This window comes from Neophocaena asiaeorientalis, unplaced genomic scaffold (assembly GCF_003031525.2).
Source record: "Neophocaena asiaeorientalis asiaeorientalis breed wild unplaced genomic scaffold, Neophocaena_asiaeorientalis_V1.1 scaffold667, whole genome shotgun sequence".
NCBI classification, from domain to species: domain Eukaryota; kingdom Metazoa; phylum Chordata; class Mammalia; order Artiodactyla; family Phocoenidae; genus Neophocaena; species Neophocaena asiaeorientalis.
In genome coordinates, this window is record NW_020173385.1 from 526,386 (window position 1) to 547,396 (window position 21,011).

The following is a 21,011-nucleotide window of genomic DNA, read 5'->3' on the forward strand; positions in this document are numbered from 1 at the left end:
TTGAGGGACAAGCTAGACAGGTGGAGGTCATCTGAGAAACAGGAGATGCCTAGGCCTCTGTCCACCTTGAAGCCTTACCTCCATAGGGTGTCACATCTGAAGGGAAGAGAGACGGCCTAATTTGTCCCCTGCCCTCACACCCCTGCACCTTCCAGTTTGCTCCAATCTCAGGGAAAAGAGAGAGGTATCCAGGCAGGAATTAGCGGTTGGGGTGGGTTTGGACAGTCAGGGTGACCTCTGGTGGATAGGGGTAGAGTCTGAGCCTGGAAAGGAGGTGGAGGTGGCTGTAGGGGGGTGGGGCCAGTTGTTCTGTGGCACTGGGCGTCAGGTGGGATGTCAAGAACCTGCATGAAGAGGACACTAGATAGGGTCACATGGTGCCAGGCACTAGGTTTCACTCACTGGAATTAACTCATGTTATCCTCGTAACCTTGTCATTTTATAGGTGGGGAAACTGGGGCTCAGAAAGGTAAAGTGACTTGCCCAAAGTCACACGGCTCGAAAGTGAAAGGGCTAAATTTGAACATAGAGGGACTTCCCTGGTGGTCCAGTGGTTAAGGCTCTGTACTCCCAATGCGGGGGGCCCGGGTTCGATCCCTGGTCAGGGAGCTAGATCCTGCATGCCACAACTGAAAAAAAAAAAAAAAAAGAGAGAGAGATCCTGCATGCCGCAACTAAACATCCTGCATGCTGCAACTGAAGATCCCGCATGCGGCAACGAAGATCCCATGTGCCGCGACTAAGACCCGGTGCAACCAAACACATAAATATTAAAAAAGAAAATTGAACATAGAAATGGCCAACCGCACGGCCTTTAGAGTACCTAGGACTACTTTGAATGAAAAAGAAATAAGAAGCCCAGTCGGGTGGGCCTGAGAGTAGCTCACCAGCTCGCCAGGGCTCTGGCTGATCTGAGCTTTGGTTTCCCACCCCCGTGAGAAGCAGGAGCTGGACTGAGGGATCCTGGTGGATCCTGCCAGCTCTGATGGTCAAGGTTTTCCCAGATCTGTCTTTTACTCCTTGTCACGGCCAGTCCGCCAGCCAGTCGGGGCCAGGGGCAGAAGGCAAGCCTGGAAGAGCTTGAGCCATCCTGGGGTGAGGGAGGCGTTGGGGGGGGCGCATTTCTCCTTAGAGAGCAGGCCCATAGCACCCAACCAGGTGCGTCTTTGAGCAAGACTTGGCAAGAGGAGACAGGCCTAAGGTGAGCTTTTGCTCTTAATCACTGCTTGCCTCCCTCCTGCGCTCCCTGCCACCCTCCAGGGAGCTGGGCACCATGGGGGGCTGGGAATGGGAAGGGCCTGCATGCCACATCCCCTCACCCTGGCCCTGCTCCATGGACTCTGGGGGAGGCTCATTAGCTTGGGGGGCACCCTGGCCCTCCCCTCACAGCGTGTCACACAATTAGCCACCCTCTCTGTACAAGTTGATGTGTAATTATTGGGTCTTGGCGGGCTTGGGGCCGTGTAATTAGCCTGCCCCAGCCTCCAACCAGCTCTCAAGGTCATTATAGGCCCACTGGGGGTGGGCAGCCCAGAAAAGCATCTGCACGACAATGCACATATTATGCCCTGCACCCAGGGCAGAGGGGCAGCTGGTGGCACTGTGCAGCCCCGCTCCTGGGCACATGCCTCTACCCCAACTGCCTGCTCAGAAGCACCTCCAACCTAGCTAGTCAGTCATAGATTACAAACCCTTTCCCATCCAGTCTCCTCTGGGAGCCTCACTGCAGCCCTGGCAGTAGGGATTCTGCTTAACCCCATTTCACAGATGAGACAACTGAGGCTTAGAGAGGGTCCAGGACTCCCCTCAGGTCGCTCAGCTCACAAGTGGTGGAGCCAAGATCGGCGCTCGGCTCTGTCTCACTCACTCACTTTCTCCCCGGGGGAGGCCTGGGGGAAGCCTGACTTGCTCCTGAGGGTAAGTGGTTGATGCTGAGCCAGAGGCTGCCCCAAAGAGACTTGCTCGCTCCCAGGGACCCCTGGGTGGTCTTTTTCCCCCAGCCCTGAAGCCCCCTGTCGGCCTGCTCCTGAGCCACTGGACCCTCCTTCAGGAGCTCTCAGAATTGTCCCCCAAGCCAGCAAGAAGGCAACTTTCCTAAGCATTGGCCTTCCAAGGGAAGAGCTTCTAAGACCCTCCTGATACCTCTGACTGTCTGGAAATATCTCTTCTATCTGTAGCCAGCTGCATCCTTGGAGGGCTAACAGTGGGCACCCCCAGTTTCACAAGGATATTCCTTCACTGAGACGCTGTTTCCTGTGCCCCTTCCAACGTCCTTCTCCCTGCCTCGAAAGATCTTTCACCATCTCCCAGGCTAACCTGCTGTCTAGGAGCCTGGACTGTGCCGCCCTCCATTAGGACCCTCTGTCCAGTTGGTGGTGGTGAGTAGGGAGGTGGCTAGGGCTCCTGGATGCTTAGGCCACTGTCCCTGCTTTACAGGGGTCTTAGGGAACATTTACCATGGACCTTGGCAGGTCAGTACCGTGTTACCCTGGCCATTTATAGCTGTTCCATCTTGAGCAGGTTCCCTAACCTCTCTGAGCTGCGCAGGAGTTGTACAAACTGAATGGCATAACTGGCAAGTGCCCGGCTCCGCTAGCTCAGGGCACAAAGTGAGAAAGTGAGTTCCCATTCCAGTTCCCAGCAGCTCTTGGCCCCCGAAGCCAATCCCAGCTTCCATTTCTCCCAGGGCCCCAAACAAAGTCCCCACAGAGCCCCAGTGTTCTGCACTTTGCCCCCTCCCCAGCTGCCTGCCCCTGCTGACCCCCGGACACCTTCTAACTCCCCCTGCACCCTTTCCCCATTTTGAAGGCTGCATTATCCTGGCTGCAGGGAAATTAGTTGTTCCCCTGAAACCCCCTGCCCCGCCCTCCCTGCCCCCCTTCCCAGGGCTGGTGACAAGTATGTGGGACTTAATTGGCTGGCATGAAAGGCAGCACTGACATTAATTGGCTACATTTGGCAGGCAGGCCCCCAGCCTCCCCCCTTCTCTCTCCAAACCCCTACCGCTTCCCAGGAACCTTATCAATCCCACCACGGGGACCAAGAGCTTCGAGGCCCCTGCCAATTAGGCACTTTTTGCTCCTTTTCTTCCCCTGATGGGGTTTCGTTAGAATTTATGACACTCTATAGTGCTGGGGGTGAGGGGGGTGGGAAGCAGGAGATGGGAAGGCTGAGGGAGGCCCATTCCTATGGAGAACAGGCTGGGAGAGGGGAGGGGTGCAGATGTGAAAAGGACACTTTGGGATTAGGCCCTGAAGCTGGAGGGGAGGGGGTCCGTGATGCAGGATGAAGGGCCCGGAGGAAGGGGGAGGAGGGCTTTGGCCAGGCCAAGAAGACTGATTTAATAGGCACCGCGTGCACACTTGGAGGTAGGTTTGAGAAAGTTTGAGGCAATCCGGTAACACGGCTATAAGAGCCGGAAGGCCCAAGACCTGGCTTTTCTTCCCAGAAATCCCTGTACACCCTTAGGTTAGTCACTGGCCATTTTGGGGATGTGAAGGGGTGGGGCAGGATCCATGGTTCCCATCCCAAGCCAGCATCCGTGAAGAGAAGAGCTGGAGAGGCATCTGAAAGTCAGCTGCAGCACTTCAGGAGGCCTGTCCCGGGTCTGGGCTGTCATTCCAATGGCAGCTCGGTGTGCTCTTGGCCAATCTCATGCTGGCCAGAAGCTTCGATTGGCAGCCCGGGATGTCTGTATGATAAAACTAGGAAGACAAATAAATTGTTATGCCTCCAATTCTGAGTGTTTGGGAGAATGAATCTTTCAAAGCCTGAAGAAGCTGGTGAAAGAGAATCCCAGTGATGCTAATTGGGAGACCCACTGGCCTGGACGGGTTGGCACGGGTGAGAGAGGAGGTGGGGACCAGGTTATCACTCCCTGAAACCGCCTTTGCAGCCAACTTTTGTGTCCTGGTGGGGATGGAATGGGAACTGTTCAGCTGATTCACGGCTCCCAAGTACATCTGAATGCAGGTGTGCTCTTTTGATAAAGGAAGGCCTTGGGCATTTTGGATCTATGCTAGCATTTTGGTGTTGACTAGTGGGTCAGACACTATTCTTATAGGCCCACAGCAGTCTGGAGAGGGAACACCGAGCTCCAACTCTTATTGCTGTTCCGTTTTAACAACTTTCAACTAGGAGAAGAGATGGAAATAGGACCTGTGTCCCCAAGGTTTTCAGTTCCATTACTGGGGTTTTTGGGTCCCTCAGGACAATTCTGGGTTTTGTCTGATGGTCTCACTGGACCCCATGTGACTTGGCAGGACTGGGCAGTGGGTGGTGGCCCTGAGAAATCTTGGCAGGCTCCTTTCAGACACATCTTGAACACAGCTCACCTCTCACGTCTGCCCCTTTGTCTCCTTGAACAGACGTTTCCCATTGCCCAAACTCATCTCTGTTTCTACTGAGATGGTGCTATTACTGTGATAAGGACTACTATTAGATAATTATAGTAACCATGATTTTTGAGAGCACACTAGGTCCCAGGAATTATTCTAAGCATCTTGTTTATATTAACTCATTTAGTTCTCATAACAGCCCTATAAGGTAGAAACTATTATTATTCCCATTTTACAGATTAAGAAACCAAGGCTGAGAATAGAAAGTTCATTCGTCCTGGGTCATACAGCTAAGAAGAGGTAGAACTGGGCTTCACGTGCTGGTCAATGTGACTTGGAATCCTTGGCCTCTTTGCCTTTGGGAGGGCTGGGGGTACTTCTCATGGTACGGGGGAACAAGCTGCTGGTGTGGGAGGCTGCTGATCGGAATGTCCATGGGGAACCCGTGCCCTTCCTTTGTTCCTTGATTCAGTGACATTGATGCCTCTCTAGGCCCTTGGACCCTCTTCATTCTGGTGTGACATCTGGTACCCCATCTACAAATCCTGAATCCCCTTTGATGATGACTTGTATTCCATCTAAGAAAGTTGAATCTCCTCTGCAGTTCCTGGGGAGAAGTGAGGGACAGCCAGCAGAACACACACTTGGCCACAACCTTACGCCCCAAAGCTCAGGGACAGAGACTTCAGTGGCCACCAGGGTTGGGTTTTAAGAATTTTAGAGGCTTTAAGCTCTGAACAGACTGCACACCCCCTGCCCCCCACTGTCCATAAATAATTAAACTTAAAAACAATACTAGCCCATAAAGTACATGTAAAGAAGTCCAATGAAGTTTTGATTTTTCCCAAGATACTACTTTGATGCTTGAAAAACAAATATCAAATTATTTCAAAACTTTGTGCTTTCTCTCTCGTGTGTGCACATGGAGAGCACACACCACTGTTAGTGCCTTAAACGCAGGCTGCCCGCCATTCCTGGAATCAAGCCCTGTTGCTCTCAGTGTTGTTCTCACCTTGCCAGCAAAGCTCTCCATTGTCACCTCCTCTCTGATACTGCCTTTTGGCTGAACTTCTGACTGCGAGCCCTGCACTCCCCTCCCCGGGTCTGTTTGCCTCTGCTAACCTGCTAGCTTCTCGGTTGGGAAGGGCCGGTAATGAACTAAGTGTCAAGCGCTCCTCTGAGCCTAGCTACCCAAAGTGTGGTCAGTGGAGCAGCATCAGTAGCACCTGGGAGCTTCTTAGAAATACAGAATCCCAGGCTCCACCCCAGATCCACTCAATCAGAATTCACGGCTGCACAACTTCCCCAGGTGCTCTGTCTGCACATCACTGTTGCTGTTCCAAGGCAGTGATGCTCAAAGTGTGCTCCCCGGACCAGCAACATCAGCGGTTCCGGAACTTGTTAGAAATACAAATTCTTAGGCCCCACCCTGGTTCTACTAAATCAAAAACTCTAGGGGTAGGGCCAGCAATCTGTGTTTCCGTAAGTCCTCCAGGGGGTTCCGATAGGCTCTAGAGTTTGACAAGCACTGTTGCTCTAAGACACACGAAGCAGGAAGCACTTGCAGAAAAGTCTCAGGCCCTTGAATTGCCTCGACTCCTGCAAAGATAGGTACCAGGCGGGCTGCAGCGTCTAAAAGGGATCCGGCATTGTACTGGTGATTACGCATCTGGGACAGTCTCTGGGAAATGGTGCTAGGTGTTTGGGAGATTTCAGGAGGTTGTCGTTTACTGAGCACTTACTAAGGGCTGGGGATGGCCAGACACAACTATAGGCATTTCTTCATCTAATCTATAGTCTGTCCTGTGGGCTAAGAGTTAGTCCACCACCTCCTTTAAAGATGAGGAATCTGAGGCTCAGAGAGGTCAAGTGAGATATGGAGGGTTTGCACCCAGATCTGTCAGAATCCAAGTCTAATGCCTTTTCCATAGAACATCTGCTGCCCAGACTCTAGTGTTCTAGAAATATTAAGAGTGTTGGGCTTCCCTGGTGGCGCAGTGGTTGAGAGTCTGCCTGCCGATGCAGGGGACACGGGTTCGTGTCCCGGTCCGGGAGGATCCCACATGCCGCGGAGCAGCTGGGCCCGTGAGCCATGGCAGCTGGGCCTGCGCGTCCAGAGCCTGAAAGTGCTTTACCAATATTAAATCATTTAATCCCACAACACCCCATTTTACAGATGAGGAACAGAGAGGTTAATTTACCTGTCCAAGGTCTCACAGCTAGTAAGTGGTAGAGCCGGGATTCCAACCCGGGTGGAGTGGTATCAGAGGCCTTGCCTCAAAACCAGAGTTAATTTGCTGTGCCTTTATAAGCCAAGTACAGGTCATGCAATGGGAACAAAGGAGGGAGTTTGTTGGCCTTGACAGGTTTATTGAGGTGGTTTATGTTTGATTTCCCCAATTTCCAGCTCAGCTGTTTTACTCACATCCCCTCCTTCCCGGGCAGGAGCAGTCTGGGGCCGCAGGCCCCTCCCTGCTCAGTCTAGGGCTCTCCCACTGCATTCTCTCGGTCCCCGAGGGTCCCCTGTAGAAATGCCCCCCAGCTCAGGCTGGTTCACTGGGCTTCCTGCCCAGTATCCAGCTGGCCAGCCTGAGGTCCCAACTAGCCAGAAAGGCAAGAAATAGGAATCATATAGGTCCTGGTGTCTCTAGGGAACAGGGTTAGATGGCAGCCAGTTGGATGCCTCCTCTTGATCCTCCCATGCTTCCCTCTCTCCGCATTCTGGTTTCCCATCCCTTTCTCCACTGGTCTCCTACCTGCCCAGGAGCAGCAGGTGCCTAGGTTGGTACAGGTCCTTAACGGCCAGCTTCCTGTACTGACGAGTAGGAAGATGGGCCGCTGGACAGCCAGATAAACTAATGGGTCCGCTGGCCTTCATCGGAGTGCCTCGGGGCCACAGCCCTCCTCCCAGTGGTAATGAGATGCTTCCAACTGATATCTCTGCAGTGACTAAAGGTTTACAAAAACTTATCAGAGCATTCTCTCAGTTAATTGTCATAACCATCTTGTGAGGAAAGCAATCTTACCCTGGTTTTTCAGGTGAGGAAACTGATGAAGTGCAGAGAACAAAGCAGCAGAATAGAACTTACACAGGCCTGCTTACTGTCCTGGGCCAATACGGTGCTCTGTCTACACCACCAAACACCTGACCTCAATTCTGCTCAGGAGATATTAGGGCCAACTTCTTGACAAGTGAAGTGGAGTTGGCTGGTTGAGCTGAGAGACCTCCAGGAAAAGGCGGGAGGCTTGCCACACTTTGTGCTGATCAGCCTCAGGGACCCAGGCAGCCTTACTCTCTGTTGCCTCTTGCACATGGTTCTGCTGGGAGGAGTAGAGGGTGGACCAGCTGCTGTGGTCATGCTCCCAGAGGCCAGTCTCATCTCCCTGGCTGCCCCATTCCCTGACCCCGGGTCCTGCCACCTGTGATGACATTCCAAGGACAAAGGGTTCTCTCAGGAATCGCCCAGTCACTTGTCCTTCTCTCCAGGTCTGATCTTACCCCATCAACACCCTGAGTGCTCTCCATGGAAACCGTTCTATTGGCCACAAAGCCACCTGCCTCCATCTTTCCTCCAAAATCATCCCCCCTTTGCCGTCAGATCAGAACTGAAACCTGTGTCTGCCTTCAGCAACTCTCTCCAGTGAACGGCCTGCTTTTACCTTTGCCCAGCTTGGCTTCTAGAAGCAGTAGGGAGACTGCTGTAGTCCAGGTTTGCAATTGCTGTCTATGGCCCAGGGCTCCCATGCCTACTTCCAACACCCGCTCTTCCACAGAAAGCCATGCTATTGACCAGAAACCCCTCCCCCCTTTCTCAGCCCCACTGCCCACCAGAAAATATTGGTTGGTCTTCAGTTGCCACAGCACCAGGCCCCTGGCCTTTCTCTCCACCCTGGCTACTGCTGCCTTCTCCACTGCCTTCAGCATCTTCATGGACATCCCCCTCAGCCCGACCCCCAGCCATCCTACAACGCTCATGACCTCATCTACACATCCTCTCTATAGAAGCTTCCCACTGACTTGGCTACATCTTCAGCCTTGTCATTACTTGGGAAGACTTCAGGCCCAAGATTTCCAATCCTCCACTCCTCTACCCCCACCCCTCAGATGACTGGCTCCTTCATTCCTCCTAAACCTGGCCTTGGTTCCAGTGCTTGGCACTGGGCTAAGTAACCATTTGTTGGATTAATGAAAAAAAATGAACTGGTCCCCCCACTCCTGAGCATTTCAGTCTCTCATTGCCATTCCCTACCCCGTTCTACCGGCCCTCAGTCCTCTTCAGGCCTCCCTCACCTCCCTGCGTTGTCTACTCTAGACCCTGATGCCAGCCATGACCTTCATGGCTTAAAGCCATTCAAGCTTTGCACACCCTCTGCTGGTTCTGCTGCTGCCCCCAGCCCTGGTCGGTTAGCTCCTAGAACTTACAAGTTTGCCAGCCTCAACAGGAGGCCCTTACTGATACTGATGTTCCACAATCCTTTAACTCATCCCATGGGGACTGCCATTCCCATCTTCCACTTTTCTTACATTCCAGCCTCACGGCTACACCCCTCCTAATATTTGGCTTCCAATTTTGCTAAGGCAAAGGCTGTCCATCTCAGAAATTTTCTGTATGTCCTCCCTCCCAGTCTCTCTCTCTCCTCCTTCTCCCTCCCTCCTTCCCTCTCTCCCTCCCTCCCTCCCTCTCTTTCTCCCTCTCCCTTTTGTCTCCTAGGAAGACATGTCTATCCTCTGCTCCATACCTAACCTCTAACTCCATCAATTATTCCCTTTATCTTATATCTCCATCTCTCCCCCTCGTTTGAGTGCTATTTCCTCCTCAGCCTACAAGGATTTTCAGCTCTCCCGCATCCTTCAAAGAAACCCTCCCTTGACCCTGCCTCCTTCTTAAGCTATCGTCTTCTCTCTTGCCTTCCCTTCTCAGCCAAACTTCTTGGAAGCATTGTCTCCCCTCATTACCTCCGCATCCTCACCTCCCACTCTCTCCTCAGTCTACTGCATTATGGTCCTCTGTCCCTCTTGCCTGAAATTGCTCTTTTTTTTTTTTTTTTTGCGGTACGTGGGTCTCTCACTGTTGTGGCCTCTCCCACTGCGGAGCACAGGCTCTGGACGCGCAGGCTCAGCGGCCATGGCTCACGGGCCCAGCCGCTCCGCAGCATGTGGGATCCTCCCGGACCGGGGCACGAACCCTTGTCCCCTGCATCGGCAGGCGGACTCTCAACCACTGCGCCACCAGGGAAGCCCCCTGAAATTGCTCTTTAAAGATCACCAATGGCTTCCTTGTCACCAAATCGAGTGGCCTTTTTCCATCCTCACATCTGACCCTACCACGCGCCCCTTCCTGCCTGCCATTCTCTCTTCCCTTGGCTTTGGAGACACCGAAGGGCTTCAGGTCTCTTGCATCTTGCAGCTCCTTTACTCTCTACTCTTGCCATACGTGGGCCAGTTTTGCTCTACTTTTGTCTTTGTCTTCTTCTCTCTCTATGCTCTCTCCAGAGCAGTCATGTCCATCCTCCTGCTTCCAGCCATTCTCATCACATCCCATTATTTATCGTCACTAGCCCTGATCATTCATTCAGTTCCAGACTCAATTCAAGCCCCAAGGCACCTACTGGGCATGTTCATTTTATGTCAGACAGGGACTTCAAACTCAATGCCTCAAGCTGAAGGTATCATCTTTTCCCCCAAACCGGTCTTTTTTCTTATTGTCCAGTTTCATAAATGGTACAACCATCCACTCAGTTAATAAAGCCAGAAACCTGGGAGTCATCGCTGCCTCCTTCCTTTCTCTCACCCCCCACATCCAATCCATCACCAAGTTTTATCATGTCTACTTCCTCAATATCTCTCCAGTTTGTCCCCTTCTCTCCAGGCCTATTTTCTGTTTTGCTTCATTTATCCATTCATTCAGAAGTCATTGAATTCTCTGTGACATTCACTGTGTCAGATTCTGGGGAAACCATGGTGAACAAGACAGTTGAGGTGTCTGTCCTCATGACACATTCATTCTAGTGAGGGAAACAGGTAGTGAAGAAACAAATGAATAAATACATAAGGAGCTAGGAAGGCAGTAAATGCATGGCTGTGATAGAGAACAACAGGGCGACCTATTTTAGGTATGCTGTTCAGAGGAAGCCTTTTTAAGGAGGCCTTATTTAAGCTAAGACCTGGAGGCTGACAAAGAGCCAGCAATGTGAAGAGCTAAGGAGTCAACTTTCCAGGCAGAGGAACCAACAACCGCAAAGATCCAGAGGCCAGAAAGAGCTCAAGTGTGTTGTGGAGAAGAGAGAATGCCACTGCGGCTGCAGTGAAGAGAAAGAGGGGGTCAATGGGACAAGATGTGGTCAGAGGGGGAGGCAGGGACCACACCTTGCGGGGGGCCCTGTAAACCAGAGAAAGAAGCTTACCTTTGATTCCAAGTACAATCCAAAACCACCGCAAGGTTTTAAGTTAGGGAGAGGTGGAGTCTGCTAACACATTTTGAAAACCAGTGACTAGACTGCCACAGGCTAAGAGAGGAGCAAGAGAGCAGCGAGGAGGCCTATGCAGCTGTCCAGGAGAGAGACATGGTTATGGTGGGGCAGGTGGAGAGACGTGGATGGATGAGATATGCTTGAGGTAGAACACAATCTGTCGATTGATTGAACGCGGGGAGTGAGGGGAAGGAAAGAACCAAGGAAGGCTCCTGGGGTTTGGGCCTGAGCAACTCGTAAATGGTGCCATTTACTAAGATGGGAAGACTGGGGGAGGAACAGGCTTCCTGCTGAATTCAGATTTTTTCCTTTGGACATGTTTAATTTGGAGTTTTCTTTAAGCATTCAAGTGAGGATATCAAGTAGGTGGTTGGTTAAATGAGGCTGGAGATCAGGGGGGTTGGGGATGGACATGAACATTTGGGAGTGACAAGCATATACATGGCATTTGAAGCCACAGGAATGGACGAGCTCGCCTCGAGAGTGCGAAGAGGAGAGGAGAGTTTGGATAGAGGAGGAGTGCATGGAGGGGCCAGTGAGGTAGGAGAAAAAACAGGAGAGCGTGTTCTCCCAGGATCGAGAGAAGAGACTTTTTACCGAAGGAAGAAGTCAATCAGCGCTGGGACACCTGCTGAGAGGTCAGGTCAGATGGAGCCTGGATGGAACCAACCCATGTGGAGCACCTGCTGTGTGCCAAGTGCTGGGCACAGGGGGTTAGGTATTACCTCACTGACTCCTCACATCAACTCTGTGAGATAGGTGCTACGATTATCACCTCCAATTTAGAGGTTAGGATATTGAGTCTCAGAGAGGCTAAGTATTTTTCTCAAGGTCCTCCAGTTGGGTAGTGTTAGAGCCGGGGTTCAAACGCAAGCAGGCTGTCTCCAGAAGGCCTGTCTTAACCACCACACTGGCCTGCCTGTCATAATATCGGCTCCTAGAAGTGTCTGCTGGATCTGGCCATCCGGCAGTTGTTGGTGACCTTGACAAGAGTGATTTTAGTGAAGGGGCAAGGGTAGAAGCCAGAGTGCAGTGGTTGACAGATGAATGGACGCTAAGGAAGCAGAGATGGAGTGTAGATGGCTCTTTCGAGAAATTCCCCTGTGAAGGAAAGCATAGATGTGGGGCCATAACTAGAGGGAGATGTGGATCAAAGGAAAGTCTACTCTTTAAAAAGTGTCCCTTTTTCCCTTCCCTCCCCTTCTGTCCTCTTCCTTCCCTTCCCCTCCCCTCTCCCGCCCGTTTTTGTTAAGAAGGAAGTTACAGAACTTGCGTCTTTGTTAAAGGGAATGAGACAGAGAGTGGAAGGGGCTACCCAAAAAAGCCTTGGGAAGGTGAGAAGGGTGGGCAGTTTGAAAGGTTGGTCTGAGATAGGAGGAAGGCCTCATTCTCCATTGTGATGGGGGAAGAAGGAGCAATGGGACTATAGAATTTGTGGGGAGAAAAGGAAGTTCCTGTCTGATGGCGCTCATTTTCTCAATACAAAATGAGGTGAGGTTATCAACAGTGAGGGGTGGGGACTGGGCAAGAAACAGAAGGACTGAATCATATCCTCATCAATTGTCCCCTGAGCTAGAGCAGTGGTCCCCTCCCTACTTGTACATTTTCCTCCATCCTCCACGCAGAAGCTAAGTTATTCTTTGGAAAGATTAGAAAGAACCAAAACCTTCAGTGTCTTCACCCATGTCTTTTCCTTTGCCTGGAATGCCTTCTCCATGGCCCACCTTTGCCTGTTGAAGCCTTCTCTGGAACTCTCCAACTGGATACAACTTCTCTGTCTAGATGGAACTGATCGCTTCCCATCCTTTGTGATTAACAGATCTACAAGCCTGGCTCTGAGCCCTTTGAGAGCAGGGACTCTGCCATATTCACCTCTGTGCTCCTTCCTTGCCAACACAGTTCCTGCTTCATAGTAGGTGCCCTACTGTGTGTTTACCTACACAGTAGATAAACGTACATCGACCTGAGCACACACATGAGAGTCGAGACACCAGCTTTCTGGTCTCTTTCCCTTCCTGCACCTTGGCTTCCATTTTTGTAACATGAGTGAATGGTTTCTAATGCCTCAGTCCTGATACTTTATTCCTCCACCGTTGATGAATTTGCCTGTCTCTTCTGGGACGCCACTGACATTGCCAACCTGTAACCCAAGTTTACAAGCCTCTGGATGAAGAGGGAATGACTTTTCCACCTATGTGTCAGCCTCTGCCGGAATCAGCCCTTTCGGCTAATAATAATAATAGCCAACATCGTTTGAGTATTTCCTGTGTACCATGCTAAGATCTTTGTGTGTATTTTCTTGTGTAATACAACAATCATGGAGGTCCGATTTTACAGATGAGGAAACTGAGGTTTGATGAGGTTGGGTAATCTGCCACACAAGGAAGCGGCAGGGGTGGGATTCTGACTCAGACTCTCTACTTTCTGAGCTCCTGTTCTTAACCGCTCTGCTTCTGCTGGGTGCTTGCCTCTAACAGCGGTCTCCACTTCGGCTGCATATTGGACTCACCTGGCGGGCTTTAAACTTATTGATGGCTGGATCCTACCCCCAGAGATCCCGACTCAGTTGGTCTGGGGTATAGTCTGGTCCTTGGGGATTTTTCGAAGCTCCCTAGGTAATTCAATTGTGCAGCCAGGATTGAGACCACTGACCTAGAGACCCAGCCCTCAGGTCTGAAGCTAATCCTGACCTGGGCCACCTCAGTCCCACTGGGTTTTTGGGATAGGAGTGGGGAATGGAGGTTGGGATAGAGTCAGGACACAGGGGCAGGAGTAGGGGAGGAGTGGTGCGATGGGAAAGGATATGGAATTCCTCTTATTATATAGGCTGTAGTGCCTGGGGCTAGGCAGACACTACAGCAGAATCCTGGGCCAAACTTGTGTCCGGCGTGGCTTCCTTTCCGCCCCACCCCGCAGGCATACATGGGTCCAAACCCTATGACTTGTTGTCCAGGGGAGCACATCTCTTCCTCCCAGGGTTGATGCTCTTCCCAAAGCGCCCTCCCCACCCAAAGCCTTGGATGCTATTTCCAGTGTGTTCAGACCCTGGCTAGAATGCTGTTGTCAGTGCAGAGTATCTAGAATCCTACGACTCTGCTACCAACAGACGCACCCACCCCCTGGCTTCTTGTCACTGGACCTGCCCCAATACTGAGTCTGACCAAGTTAAGGGTCTACACCCCATTGGACCAAGCTTCCTGCTCAGGAATCAGGTTCCTGGCTTCAGCTTCCCCAGGGTCTGGCCTCCTTCTTCCCCACCAGTCCTGATGGCCAAGGTCACAGCAAGCCTTATGCACAAGCCCACCCAAGTTATGACATGACAGGGTTAAGCGACCTCTTTCCAGAGGACCAGGGTGCTCTTCCGAAGACAGTGCCAGGCGGGAGCAGTCCTCCGCCCCTAGAAGCTGGCCTCTGCACGCACGCGTGCCAGGGTGGGGTACCCCTGAGGTGGAAAGGGCCTGGATGGGGGAGGAAGGCTGGGAGTTGCTGGGTGGGCCAGGTGGGTGTGGAGGAATTCTCTGTCCAGCTGCACATCTTTATTCATAATGCTTGATTGTTCCTGGCTAGGGAGCCGATCATGCTGTGTGTGTTGGGGTTGGGGGAGCCCTGGGCAGGCCGGCAGGCGGTGGGCTCACTCCATTCCCTTCTTCTGTAACTGCAGTGGGAGTGGGGGTGGCCACGAGCCCGGGGCTCTCAGGCTGCTCACAGCTGGTCCCGATTTGTGGACAATGGGAACTCAGCTCACAGCGCATATCCCATCCGAGCCCCCAGCTCAGTCTGGGACCGCTGGAAGGCTTGCACAGGAATGTGGGCGGAAAGGCTCGGAGGGCGCGCTGCAGAAGAGCCTTCGAGAAAAAGCTTTGCCAGGGAGGGGAGAGGAGCAGTGCGGGGGCAGGGGCGGACAGTGGGAATGGGACATGCCAGCTGACCTCTGCCAACTGACCTCACTGAGCGGGGCAAGGCCTTAGCAGTGACCTCCAGTTCTGCAGCCTTGGAGATCTTGCTGCCTCACCGCTGGGGAAGGGGTGCCAGCTGACACCCCTATAGAAGCAGGGACTCAGCCAAGGGCACGCGGAGTCCCCGGCACATCTGGGACCGGCAGCCAGGCTACCAGACCCCAGGCCACAAAATTCCTACTCCTAGAGCTGGCTACTCCTGGTGCTGAAGCCCCAGTCCCTGAGCTCACACTGCCTGGGCCAGCCTGAGCCCCCGTGAACCCGGCTCCCCCAGGCCTGCTGCGGAGCACAGGGAGGAGCCCCGGGGGTGACATGGACCCCTGCAGTCCCGGCCCAGCTCCCCCGGGGCGGGGACTCCCTCCAGGCCCTCTGCCCCACCAGGCACGGGGGAGCATCTGGGCTGCTCTGGGGGGATTTGGATCTGGGCTAGGCCAGATGGGGTGGGGGAGATGATATGGGGAAATGGAGGCAAGAGGAGTGATAATAATAGCCCAACATGTTCTCATCGTAAGGAAAAAAATTGTTAACTGTGGTGATGGTTGTTAACTAAACTTATTGTGGTGGTCATTTTACAATATATATGTCTGTAAATAAATCATTATGTTTTACACCTAAAACGAATGCAATGTTATATGTCAATTATATCTCAATTTAAAAATAGTCCAATATATTGAGCATCTAGCATGTGTCAGGCACGGTTTCTAAATGCTGTGTACACATGATCTCGTGTCATCCTCACAGGCATACCGCGAGGCAGCTGTGGTCATTAACACCATTTTACAGAGGAGGACACTAAGGCTCAGAAAGGAGAGTTAAGTTGCTCAAGGTCTCATGACCAGCGATTTGCAGAGCAGAGATCTGAATCCAGGACCATCTGACTCCCAGATGAAGATTCTTGCCACTAAGCTGTTCTTACGAATGCTCCGAACTCAGGAGGCGTGTCAATGCCAGCCCCAAAGGCAAAGGTTGAAGTTAAATCTTTTTCAAACTTTTTATTTTATACTGGAATATAGTTGTTTAACAACGTTGTGTTAGTTTCAGGTGTACAGCAAAGCGATTCAGTTATACATATACATGTATCTATTCTTTTTGAAATTCTTTTCCCATTTAGGTTGTTACCTAATATTGAGCAGAGTTCCGTGTGTTATACAGGAGGTCCTTGTTGGTTACCATTTTAAATACAGCAGTGTGTACGTGTCGATCCCAAACTCCCTAACTATCCCTTCACCCCACACATCCCCCCTGGTAACCGTAAATTCGTTCTCTAAGACTGTGAGTCTGTTTCTGTTTTGTAAATAAGTGAATTTGTATCATTTCTTTTTAGATTCCACACATAAGATATAGTCAGACAGAGAAAGAGGAATATTGTATGAAGTTAAATCTTCAAAAGACTTGCTGGGAGCTGGCAAACGTCCCGTGAAGTCCTCTTCTGCCTGGAGATGGCAGCCCCTGCCCCCGGGTGGGCAGGGTAGCGCAGGTCACACGTCTTGCAGATGGGAAGGCTGAGGTCAGCCAGTGAGGAGGAATGGGGTAGACATTCTGAACACCCCCCGCCCCAAGGCTGGGCTGGAGTAGTGTGAAAGGCGAGCTTGGCACAGAGCTGGGCTCCTGTTTTGGGAGAGGTAAGTTACTAAGAGACCAAGAATTCTGAGAGAAAGTGAGTGAGCTAGAGTTAGTTCATTAGGAATATTTGGGACCTTTGTAAAGACACGGGGGGCCGACGTGCCCCGGGCAGCTTTGTCTGTTGCCCGAGCAATAGTCCGTTAAGGCTGCCTGTGCTGGTGATGGGGCACAGGCCAGCAGGCCCCCAGGTCCTGTGCAGTGCCCTGGGAATAGTTCAGCCGGGTCTGAGCCCGGTAGGGCATTGGCCAGAGGCAGAGGCTGGTGGTAGAGGAGCCCATCTGTGCCCAGGTTCCGCACACAGTGCTCCCGATTCATCCCACCAGCCTTGCAAAGTGGGCCTAAGGATTCACCTCATGTGACGCATGTGATCCCAAGAGGGGATTAGCCCAAGGCCACAGAGCTCCTGAATTGCCTAGCCAGGACTGGAAGCTGGGCTGAACTTGGTCCTTAGCCCTGCAACCCTGGGCACTAGAAGGGAGGCTCGGGTTTCTGTGCCTACCTCTGACCTGGCCAGGTTGGGCCAAGGCAGGGCTGAGCACGGAGAAGATGGTTGCAGGCTGCCAGGAGGGAGAGCTGTGTGTGTTTGTGTGTCTTTTCGTGGGCATGTGTGTGCCTGTGCATTTCTGTGTGTGTGTCTCTCCCGGCGGCTGTTCTGCTTCCTCAGCAGCCTTTCCCTCCCCCCTCCACCTCGTTTCTCTTTCTTCTTCTCCTATTCCTCATTGTTGCCTTCTTTTTTTTAAATGAGACTTAATTAGCGTCGAGTTCCTCCTCCGGCTCCCTCTCCGCCCCCTCCCCGCCCCTGCCCTCCCCTCCCCCCTCTCCCTCCTTCCCGAGGTATAGGCCAAGCGATCTGACAGATGCACTTGAGAACAAAGCGCCAGGCTAATTCGGGGCCTGCTCAGGAAGCAGGAGCTGAGCTGAGATAATGGGTCTGAAATAGCCCAGCACGATTATGCTTCCTCAGCCTGTGGCCAGGCGGGTGCAGGCTCGGGCAGGCAGGCGGGGGGGGGGGGGGACCATCCCTGCCCGGTCCTGCTCTCTTCCTTAAAAGCCCTCCAGATGCCCCTGGGGGGCGAGGGCCATCTTTCTGCAGCAAAGTCAATTCTCCACTGGCCTTCCTAGGAGCCTCTATCCCTCCTGGGGACCTTCAGACCCCAGCAGGGACAATCCTGGGTCAGCAGGGGCCAGACACTGGACCGCAGTCACCCGACAGGTTGATGGCAAAGCTGCATCAAGAATCCAAGAGGCCAGGTCCCCCTGGCCTCAGTTCGCCTGGCTTGTTAGTGCTGTCCCCATCCCAGCTTGGCGGGAAGGGAGTGGGAGGGGTCATATAGAGCAGGGATTGAGCCCCCCGGTCAGGGCGCTCTAGGAACTTGAGTAGTGGGAGAGATGAAGCCCTCCCAGATGGCCAGAGAAGAAGGGGCAGCTGGGTGTGTTCTGACATCCCAAGCAAGACAGGACATTGGCGTGGTGCCCACCAGAAGGGTTGGTCAGATGTCACATGGATATCCTCTGCCTTGGCTTCCTGGAGCTTGTCCAGAGCTTGAGGCCAGACTGAGGGAGGAACAGTCAGGAGGATGGCACAGTGATGAGCAGGAATCACCCTCCATGGCCCCTGCCCCATCCCATCCCCCTGCCCCTGCTGCATGCTTTCATTCTGATCCACACATGGCCTGGAGGCCTGCAATGAGAACAGTCACGGATCTTTACTCCCTGGCCCAGTTGTTGAGTTCACTGTCCTTCCCAGACCCAGCGACCAGTGACCTGTGTGTGACGTGTATCCATTTTGCTTCATTCGTCCTCCCAGTGTGCATTTCTTAAGCTCCTCCCAGCACCAGGATCAGTGCCAGGCCCTGGGGACTCAAAGGCAAATTGGACAGAGGCCCTGCTCTCAGGGGCCCTTAGTCTGGTGGGGGTGACAGACAAAAAAACTGAGAGAATACAGTACAATGAGATCCATGTGGTGACAGTTGGAGTCCAAGAAGTTGCGAGAGCTGAGAGGATCTCAGGGCAGGGGCTCAGAGGAGGCTTCACAGAGGCAGTGACGTTTGAACTAGGCTTGAAAGATGAATAGGGCTCTGCCAGGGTAAAGATGGAGGGGGCTAGACATTTGCTCCCTTCGAGGCACAGAGGAACTGGAATGCGAAAGTGCTAAACCAACGTGTTTTAATGTCCTAATGCTTGTTTACAAGCCTGGGATCCTGGGGCTAGAAGGAGGCAGATGAATGGGAACTGCTGGGCTGGGCAAATGGGCCCCGCTCACACGCAGACCTGCTGGGCCACCGCCCACTGCCCCTACCCTGATAGTGATCTGACGTGACACAGGACTGCAGGTTCGCTCTCTCCTCAGATCTGCAGCACTGACCTCTCCATTCCTCCCTCAGTCCTCAGCCCTAACTGCACTGCTGGAACCTGGACCTCAGCCCTCGACTCCTGTTCTCCAAACGGAACTCCAGGCCTTAGCCCTTTGGTTTTCATTGTGCACTTTATTTACGAGCCTGCTGTGCCAGCATGCCCTCAGTCCTGCGTCCCCTCTCTAACCACCAGAGTCCCAGAGATGCCCTTGCCATCTGCACATTTGCTCCAGACGTGGCTGCCTTTGGAGTGAGCAGATCACCTCCCTTTGGTGCTTTTCCATCTCTTGAACTGCTCCAGGACTTAATATAACCTTCCTGGCTTTTCCTGAAGCAAGGTCTCTAAAAGAGCCCAGTCCAGGCTCTCTGAGCATGCGTTAGAAGGCTCAGGCTATCTCCCAGAGCCACCATGTATGGTTGCACAGGTTGCAAACTGCACAAGGGTGTCTGGCCAAGGGTGTGAGTGGGGGCTGACAGCCAGCCTGCCTTCTCTTTACCAATCATGTGAGCACTGGTGCAGGCTGCATCTGCCTAAAGGGATGCCCTTTCCTAATTAGCACAGAGGTGCTGAATGGGTGGGAGGGATCCCAGCTCTCCTCCCACCACCTCCACCACGTCCTGTCCCAGTCTTTGCGTTGAAGGGAGGGGACGAGAGATGATGAACTCAGCAAGGCCCTTCCAGCTGAGAAGCCTAGGTTTGTGAGTTGCAACAAATATCTGGTGAGCGGGGCCAGCTCTGGGACAGAGGCTGTTCTGGGCTGTGCAAAGGGACTGTGAGTGAGGATTAGTGAAAGGAAATGAAAATTGGGGATGGCCCTGAGGGGAACTGACTGCAGATGACGTCAGAGAGGAGGCTGTCTCCTGGAGAGCAAGGGACCCGAACGCAAGGCTGCAGAGATGGGGGTGGGGGCAGGAAGGTGTGGGAAGGAGGGGGCTATCTCCACTGTCCTCAGCAGTTAGGCAGGCAGCCACCTTCAAGGCCCAGGCCCTGGTAGGCCCACCTGGCTTCCCGACCCCTAGCCGCCTCCTAGCTCTCCTGGAGCCTTGGGAGCTGAGGGGGTGTATTCCTGTGGTGGCCTCCAAGGACACTGGGTAGAGGGCAGGGAGGAGGGGATCATGGGGAGAGGGTCCTACCTCCTGGAAGCACATTTCCCAGCTTGCGAAAGGACTCACTCTTCCAAACATGTTCACTATAGGTTCTCTCAGCCATGTTACAAGGCGGGTATTATTATTCCTATATTTTTCCCATTTCACCTCACTGCCAGCCACGGACACAAGCTGAGGGCCAGGTGTTACCCATTAATGATTTCCAAAGCTCAAAGCATTCTGTTTTGGAAGGATTGCTCCATTTTGCAGATGAGGAAAACTGAGGTCACATTTGGCTAATAAGTGGCAGAGATGTCAATGATGTCCTTGGAGTGGGGCAGGGAGGGAGGAATGTTTTGAAAGAAAGTGAAAATGCACGTGTGCGTGCCTGTGGGTGCGTGGGCACGTGCATGTCAGACAAGGGGCCAGGATGCATCACAGAGCACCCATGCCATCTGGGCAGAGGAACAGAGATGGGAGGCCCCAGCTGGAAGTGGCTTTGGGATGGGTGGGGAGGGGAGTGGGTAGTATGGGGCTCTGGTAGTGTGGCTAGAAGGTTGTGCCATGGAGAATGGCAGGCTCCATTTATCAAGATTTTCCCCTGAGTTTGAGAAGAGCTCTTTCTTCTTTTTCAGGGAGGCTGGGCTTTCTCTCCAAGGCTCTGATACTGCCTGCCCCGCTGCCCCCTCTCTGGGGGCTCCACCTGCTCCCATGTGCCCAGCTGGCGACCCCAACCCTGGTCCCTAATTCCAGCGGGGCAGGCAGCGTGCCCGCATGCCCAATTGATTCTCCTAGCACACACAGGTAATTCATCTCAGACTCCTTTCCAGGCCCCCACCCCCAGATGTGCAGTCTTCCCAGCAGCCAGAGTCCAGCTCACCCCGCCCATATCGCCGGCCAGCTGCAGCCCCTCATTTTCCGGGAAGAGAGAACTAATAAAGGACAGTCTCTGAGCCACAGCACCCCCCCCCCAATTCTTTCTTGCCACAGCCACCCCATAAAACTGAGGGGAGAGATATAAAGGGAGCAAGTGTGAGTGGAGATAGAGTTTCCATCTGAGGAGGGGAGTGGGAAGGTGGGATGTGTGGCTAGGGCTGGGACAAGAGTGGGGCCCGAAAAAAATGGAAGTCCCTATTCACAGCCACTTTGGCCCCTATGCCAGCTCCTAAGGAAAGGCGAAGGGT

The 21,011-nt window shown here is 53.0% G+C and overlaps 1 protein-coding gene across 1 annotated transcript in view; it reads left to right on the forward strand.

Annotated features, from left to right (window-relative positions):
- Nucleotides 1-15,595, forward strand: part of EFNB1 (ephrin B1) — a 60,251-nt gene extending 44,656 nt beyond the window's left edge. Inside the window, exon 6 of the mRNA XM_024746610.1 lies at nucleotides 15,506-15,595. Within this exon, the coding sequence (XP_024602378.1) occupies nucleotides 15,506-15,580 (75 nt within the window). The 3' untranslated portion in view covers nucleotides 15,581-15,595. The remainder of the gene's footprint in view (nucleotides 1-15,505) is intronic.
- Nucleotides 15,596-21,011: the final 5,416 nt, after the last annotated feature.